The 8,930-nt window shown below is 31.7% G+C and overlaps 1 protein-coding gene across 1 annotated transcript; it reads right to left on the reverse strand.

The window, feature by feature from the left end:
- Positions 1-3,551: 3,551 nt before the first annotated feature.
- LOC129890724 (uncharacterized) lies at positions 3,552-8,387 on the reverse strand. The gene is made up of 4 exons (XM_055966216.1): positions 8,069-8,387; positions 7,703-7,903; positions 7,474-7,598; positions 3,552-3,728 (listed from the first exon to the last, which is right to left on the reverse strand). Exons 1-4 carry the CDS (start codon positions 8,385-8,387, stop codon positions 3,552-3,554), a joined length of 822 nt encoding a protein of 273 aa, XP_055822191.1.
- Positions 8,388-8,930: the final 543 nt, after the last annotated feature.

The raw sequence follows: 8,930 nt of genomic DNA on the forward strand, positions 1-8,930 counted from the left end.
AGACGTTTGATTATACCTTAGAAAAAGAATATAAAGGTATTTTTACATTTAATTAGCTAGAATAAAAGGTTGTATATATAATTATTGTAGCTATATCAAAATCTGTTTTTTTTTGTTAAATTTATTCATTTATTTTCTCTGAGAGATAAGAAGGAAAAGAAGAAATTACTATGTGACAAAAATTCTTTCTGGTCGTTAATTCTAAATGTGAGCACAAGATATATAACTAAAATTGTTTATTTTCTCAACATTTGAGAATGTATGAATTTATCTTTGTTGAAGATGATAAGTATAAAATTTAAATAAATAACAATTAATCAATAAAATATTATATTAATTAAGGAAAATCTTAATATACACGTTGTTATATATAAAAACAATTTGTTTGGTGAAACACACTCCGAAAGCTAGTAGCGGTGATGATTATAAGTGATTGTTTGATTGAATTGATTTTTACTTTTTTTAAAAAAAACAATGAAGTGGAGATTTAAAACTTATAAGTTTGTATTGTCTCAACTACCTCTCTACCACAGCATATAAACATTTACAATTTTACATCAAATTAAATCTTGGCAATTAAAAATGTATATATGAAATAATTATCATAGCTTCATATGCTTTAAGTGTGTTTTTCTGCACATATAAAATACTAGAAACATACAAATGTATGCTTCAATAGTTGTAAGTTCGGGAAATTTACATAAATGTACTACATTAAGAAAATATTTACCATTTATAATTATAATATATTTTTTTTACTGAACAATTATAATACAATTTTAATACATATTAGCGAAAATAATTTATAAAACTCATATAATACAAGTTTTATTCATGGATAATTTATTTATCATATACTTTAATACACTTATAATACATTGTGTCAATTTCTTACCAAACAAGTATAATATATTTTAAAACACTTATAATACATTTATATTGCATGCATAATTCACTTTTAATACATAGTAGATATATCATAATATTACTATAAATGATAACAAATAAAAAATATCGCTAAAATCAGTAATTATTTATTAAAAAGTATTTTTCTTTAGTAATTTTTCCTGTAAGTTCTATAGTAATTTCACCTTTACAAAGACACATTTAGTTATGGACCTTATCTATCAATGAGATTTAGGACTCAAAAGCACCAAATTTGGGTCATCCGTCAGCCCATTTATGTAAAATAGCTTAGAACTCAAAGAACATTCACACAAATGACTCTATTTTGGGATGGTTTTTAAGTTTTGTTCTCAAATTTGATGGTTTTTAAATTTTGGAAAAATTACCTAAATCCACATCTTATTTTATCATAATCTCTAAAATTTTCTATCATTTAAAAAAAATTCAAAAATTCCTTCTCGGATACATCACTCCCCTCTTACTGATACATCTATATCCCCCTCTTGGATACATTCATCTCCTCTCTGATACATCACTCCCCTCTCAGATATATCTCTTTTCTATGTATCCGGATGTCCTATCTCCTTTCTGATATATCTCTATCCCCTCTCTGATACATTCCTCCTCTATATATTTGGATGTCTGTTGATGTATCCGAAAGTCCGGTGATGTAAACGAAATTCATAAACTTTAAGAGATTTTTGTTATTATAAAAAGAGTAGGAAAATAATGTAATTAGCTCTTTACACTATAGGATATATGCAAATTACACTTAATTTTTTTTATTCAATTATAAAGTAAAAATAATGGGTCGAAAATACCTCTGACACCGATAAGTTTATATTTTTGTACCATAATATAACACAGGTTATGCATTAAAAAGCATAACAAGTTATGTCGCTTAATCCTCTAATAACTTGTGCTGATCAAGACAAAAGCTTAATTAGTTCAAAACCTACAAGTTATATTGAAAAAGGCATAACTTTGTTCCTATAAAACTTATGAAGGGCCAGACAAAAGTTCAATTCCAGAACTCACAAGTTAAGTCGTGAAAGGCATAATTAACTTGTGCGGAGCGAGGCAAAAGTTCGCTAAACTTATGTCAAGCTAGTGAACTTTTGCCAAGCAAGGTAAAAGTTCTCTAAACTTATGTCGAACTAATTAGATACTATACAATTTATGTCGGATAATTTAATTCTTACAGAACTTGCCGGACGAAGTAAAAGTTTTTTTTTAACTTATGTCGATCAAAATTAAGTCATAATTAAAGATATTTTAACCCACAAATTTTTAATTAAATGAGCAGCAAGGACAAAATTGAGTGTAATTTCGTAAAATTCCCGCTAGTTTTATAATAGTAAGTAACTTGAAGATGAAACTTGATCATTTTTTAAAAACATTATGGCTATTTTATGTTCAACTAAATGCATAAATGTTCGATGGTTGTCCCTTTTTGTGATAATTGTTAAATACATGTCCTTTTTTGTGTATAATTTATGGACTTTTTAGATCACAATTTATGAATCATTTTTCATCAAATTGAAAATTTGATTAGAAAATTTTAGACCATGATCTACATTTTGTATTCATTGGGTGACGGTCTAATAATTAATCAGTGTCAAGGACTATATTTGCAAAACTTTTAAAAATAAAAACAAAGTTTATAAAATGATTTTAAAAGGGGATATTTGTGTAAATCAGTCAAATAAATATTTTAAGGATGTAATCTAAGTTAGAGTTATATGTTGGGATATTTTGGACCAAAAACTCTAATAAGATTGAACTCTTATAATAGTAATATTAATAAGATTAAAAGAGAAAACCCAATACATTTATTTATTTTCCCAATAGACTCAATACCATGGACCTATATATTTAAAGTCAGAAGACTGAGGATTAGACCCCGTAGCAAAATAAAAACCATCACCCATCATTACATAATTGCAGTATTCATTCTTAAAATCATCAATATTACAAAGATCACTTTTATTGCTGAATACATCAAAAGTACAATTTTTTAAACATCAGTGAAAATCGCAATAAAATAGAGTACTTGCTGTAGCATGGAATGAGAAATGAAATACTTCACCAAATTTAAGGGTTTGAATTTCAAGATCGTCATTTCTAGATTGATAGTAAACTTGCGATGGTGGAGAATTTGCGGGGAGGTTATCAAGGAAACGAAGAAAGTATTTGGGATTTAAAGTAAATGAATTTGTCATTGTATTAGGATGGAAAAAAGTAAAACAAAGAGTATGATTTTGGTGTTGTTGAAGTCATGTTGAGGAATTTAACTTCATCAAAAAAAAAAAAGATTTCCCTCACTTTATAGGAGGAGTGCTTTTATATTGGAATATATGAATATTATTAAAGTAATTTATGTTGGGACCGCGCGTACCGATATTAGTATAATATTGTCCACTTTGGGCCAAGCCCTCACGGATTTGTTTTTGGGCACGTCCCAAAAGGCCTCGAGCTAATGGAGTTGGGTGAGCACATATATATTGGTACATTTCTTCTTCTCCATCCGATGTGGAATGGGTTTGTTATCTAACAATCCTCCCCTCAAATCAAGACCACACAATTCGTAACCTCTCCTTCAGCGATAATACATTTGATCTGCTAACCATCTTGCACCGCCGCTATCAACCAGTGGGACACGCTGCTTGACCACCACGTTTGTCAAGAAGACTTTCAACACAAGGCATCAACTGCATATCTCCAATCACTAGGTCACACCATCTGATCTGCCGATCATCTTGCACCGCCGTTATCTTCCAATAGGACACGCCGCCTGGACCACCACTTGACAGGAAGACTTTCTACACAAGGCACCCCTGCAAATCTCTGGTCCTGTTGTCACACCGGAAATTTCTCATAAACCGCAGTCCACTACTCCGACACATCCGAACCTTGTCTCTGATACCACTTGTTGGGACCGTGCGTACCGTCATCCTAACTCTACATTAGCATGATATTGTCTGCTTTGGGCCAAGCCCTCACGGATTTATTTTTAGGCACGTCCCAAAAGGCCTCGTACTAATGGAATTGGGTGAGCACATATATATTGGTACATTTTTTCTTATTTATCCGATGTGGGATGGATTTGTTACCCAACAATCTAATATAATGTAATAAATATGAGGTTGAAAAAAGGATGTAACTAATTATTTTCTTTTAGGAATTTTGTTAATAGATTTTGAATAAAAATCTGTAAGGGCAATATAATTTATTTATGTATAATATTTCACAAAACCCATATTTTAAGAGTGTGTTTGGTATGGAATTTTTCAATTTTTCTGTATTTAATTGGTCAAAATATTTTGAGTTTTTTTAGAACGACAAATTCCTTATAAATGAAAAAAAAATAGCCCCCTCATAGCAAATTCTTTGATCTCATATAACTAAACATTAATTAATTGATAATGATATTACTTGTCCAAACTTGACTCATTATAAAGTTGATTAGAGACTCATTTTTGTGGCGGAAGTAGACTTTGAGAAGTTAGAGCTAGCGATAACTAAATGCAATTAGAAAAGAAAGATTTATAATATTATGCTATATTTAATTTAAAAAGATAAAATTGGGATATTTATTAAAATATGTTGACTAGTGGTCGCATTAATGCTGGGATGTGCATCAGTCGGTTTGGATTTGGTCTTATGTATCATCGATTTTCGATTTTTAAATATGCGAAACCAATAATCAAACCAATACGATTTTAGAGAAAATAACACTTCTACCCCAAAAGGGGAAAGTATTCACCCTTGAATGCCCATTACTTTCATACCCCCTTTTTATTTTAAAATGACTTAAAATTATTTTAAAATTCGTGCGCTGACATCAGGCTGAAGTTATCGCCCACCCTATATGATACAGATAGAATATTAATATACTGATGGAGTATCACAAAGAATTAAACTCAGTCATATATGATACTGATATGGTATCAATATACCGATGGAGTATCACAAAAAATATATTTTCTACTAATTTAGAGTTTAATAAATAAAATTGTAATTTTAATAGTTTTCTTTAATTTTTTTTATTTTTATTTCTTAAAAAAAATAGTTCAATCCTATATGATATCGACAGGGTATCAATATACCGACAGAGTATCATAGAAAATTAAGCTCAATCCTATATAATACCAATATGGTATCAATATACCGATAAAGTATCACAGAAAATTAAGCTCAATCCTATAAGATACCAGTATGGTATCAATTTATTGATGGAGTATCACAAAAAATTATTTCATATCAGTGATGCCGACGTTAGCATAACGTTATATTGTCACGACCAAAATGGGCCATGAGTGGTACCCACACTTAATCTCCTAGGTAGAAGAACCAACAATACAACCCCAACTTATATTAGTTGTTCAGCTTATGAAATACGATAATAATGTGGAAGCCCAACTTACGAAAGTAAGAAACAACAATCCACTAGAGTCTATTACATATCATTCCAAAACCTGAAAGTCGTCACATCAAGGACATCTAATCTCAAAATATCACGTCTATTAGTATCAAACACCAAAATAGATAAATAAATTAGTTTATGTCCAAAAACTAAGGATATCATGTCATTACTAAGAGAATCCAACACGAACTAAGAGGATAGCTCTCCCTGGAATCTGATATATCGGAGACTGACTAGAGCTGAGGTCGAGTCGAAGTCGATGGTATACACGCTGCACTCTACAAAATAAAATAAAAAAATAAAAGTAGGGGTCAGTATATAGAAACATGTACTGAGTAGGTATCATCGGCCGACTCAAAATAGAAATCAATATGCATAAGGTAATAACAGGAAATCAACTACAACTCTTTAACATGCGGCAAACAACAAGATCAAGATCAAGATCAAGTGACAACATAATAAAATAGTGACGTAACCAGTCAACAATATCCAAAGTATATATGAGGCCTCAGACTTCCACTCCACGCTCTTTTGAGAAATGAGTTATTTTGGGATTGAGTAAATTAAGTCATTTTAATATATTTTTCTTTAATATTACCGTGCTGGAACGTGACACCCGATCCAATAATATCATATCGACTCGTGACACCCGATCCAAATATACTATGTCGAAATGTGCCACCCGATCCAATAATATCATGTTGTAACGTGACAACCGATCCAAATATAATTAATTTATCATTCTTTCTTATCACTTTCAACTTTATTAACAATATTTCATCAAGTCTTCTTTATTCAAGGGATCAATTTTAATAGGGCAAGTTCAAGATTATGAATTTCATGGTCTTGAAATTGCAGACCAATCACAACAACGTATCAACCATTTAAACCACAACTATTAAATTCATAGTAAACTTCACACATTACTCAATGACTATCAATTGCTATTAAGAGTCTATCTATGATATAAAATAACCATAACCTACCTCAACCGAAGAACTGAAGTCAAACAAGCTAATTCACCAATGCTTTTCCTTTCTTCCAAAGCCTCACGCTTCCAATCTATCAAATATACAATATTCGTAAGAAAACAAATCCGTACACATCAATATTATATATATATTTAACCTAGACCCAACAACTCACCCAACTCTATAATCAATTTTCTAAAACTCAAGCCTAGGGTTAAGCATCAATTCCTCCAATATCATAACTCTAATGGTATTCACATAATACAATACACTTATTATTTAATTACCTATCTCAATATATCAAAACTTGAATTATAATATGATAATAACTGAAAATAATTTTCAAATTGTACGAAACAGTATTTAACCTAACTATGTAGAAGCTTAAAACTAATGCAAAATAATGTATAATCTACACCTAATCATGCCATCATGACTACTGAATGATTAGACATAGTTATTTTGCAATGATTACAGATATATACATAATCATAACTATCTTGTAGCCAAGTCCAAGCCATTAAATGTATACCATGTCCAAGCCTTTTTTCAATTCACGGCTCCTTTCAACCAACACCAAATTTGACCAAGTGATACACTAATATATATATTGCCTATCATATCAATTAATATGTAGAACAAGACTGAAGTTTAGCCATTATCTAAAGCAGTTTCGGGTGCTCTTCATCGGCATCGCAGGTAAGTTTTCTGTATTCTCCCGTTCTCTTTTTTTATTTTATAAAATAATTATGTACTAAAATTAATAAACTCTATCTTTTTATTTTGATAAGTGGTATATAGTATTAAACAAACTATCAACTTAGTCCACTAGTTAAATTAGTGTCTAAATTTATCCATTAGCTAAATAACCATATTTATTTAATAGTCCAAAATTCATTCAAAATTTATGGAAAGAGTCTTTTATAAATAAAAAAACCTCTCGTACTCAAAACGACCTAATGGATCATTACAACAGATATCAATTTACCCACCGTTCATTCCCGAACGGTCAAAAGAAGAAAGAGGTTAGAAAAGGGTATCTGACTAGATGAACAAAAGTGGATATCGTCCACGCATATCAACCTTAATCTCTCAAGTGGGTTCCTCAACAAGACAATTTCTCCACTGGACCTTCTTAGACGCAATCTCTCTTGACATCAACTTACAGACCTCCCTATCAAGAATAGGTACAGTCTCTTTCTCATAAGACAAATTCTCATCAAGCAAGACCAAATCCCAGCTAAAAATGTAATTTTCATCACCATGACTTTTCTTCAGCATAGACACATGAAGCACTGGATACACTCTAGAAAAATCTTGAGGTAAAGCCAATTCATAGGCCACCTCTCCAAATGCTTAAGAACTTTAAATGACCCAATATACCTTGGATTGAGCTTACCTCGCTTACCAAATATCACCACACCCTTTATTGGTGAAACCTTCAACAACACTTGCTCTCCCCCTATAAACTCAATATCCCTAACCTTTCTATCTGCATACTCTTTTTGCCTGCTCCAAGCTTCTAAAAACTTCTCCTGAATAAATTTCACCTTCTCTAACAACTCCTTCAAAAAATTAGTACCCCAAGGTCTCACCTCAACTGTATCAAACCAACCAATGGGGGACCTACATCTCCTCCCATAAAATGCCTCAAACGGAGCCATATCAATACTCGAGTGATAGTTATTATTGTATGAAGACTCTGCCAAGGATAAGAACTGATCCCAATGACCATCAAAATCTATCATGCACGCATAAAGCATACCCTTTAGCACTTGAATTATCCGTTCGAACTGCCTATCGATCTGAGGATGAAATGCGGTACTAAGATCCAATCTAGTACCTAACTCAACCTGCATTGTCCTCCAAAAGTTAGAAATAAATTCTGTAGCTCTATCTGATATGGTGGAAATTGAAACTCTACGCAATCGAACAATCTCGCAATTATAGAGTTTGAATAACTTTACTTCATTATAAGTCACCTTAACTGGAATGAAGTGTGCAGACATTGTTAACGTGTCAATAATCACCAAAAGCGAATCAAACTTATCCAATATCTTTGGAAGAACAACCACAAAATCCATTGCAATCCTTTACCACTTCCATTCAGAAATGACATTCTCTGAAGTGTCCCTCTAGGCCTTTGGTGCCCGTACTTTACCTGTTGACAATTCGTACACTGGGCAACAAAATTATAAATGTCACGTTTCATTCTACTCCATCAATAATGTTGTCTCAGGTCACAATAATCTTGATTGTACTAGGATGTATAGAGTACCTCGAACTATGAGCCTTTGTAAGAATACTCTGAATCAAGTTATCATCACGGGGCACACATACCCACCCCTTAATCCTCGGAATGTCTTCCTCATCAATCACAACCTCTTTTGCCTTTCCTTGCAAGTCAATATCACGAATTTTGATCAGCTTCTCATCATCAAACTGTTTGTCACTCAAATTAAAATCCAAACTTCATAAAAGTCACTGATAAACCCCTAGTAAGTTTTTGCCAAACTAGTTCACATTGCATGGTCATTTACGAATTCAAAGACAAAAATTTATACAACCTTCAACTTTGAATGAATGGTCTATACGAGATGTCTTAAATCTTCACTTTCTTAGATTCT

This window comes from Solanum dulcamara, chromosome 5 (assembly GCF_947179165.1).
Source record: "Solanum dulcamara chromosome 5, daSolDulc1.2, whole genome shotgun sequence".
In the NCBI taxonomy this organism is placed as follows: domain Eukaryota; kingdom Viridiplantae; phylum Streptophyta; class Magnoliopsida; order Solanales; family Solanaceae; genus Solanum; species Solanum dulcamara.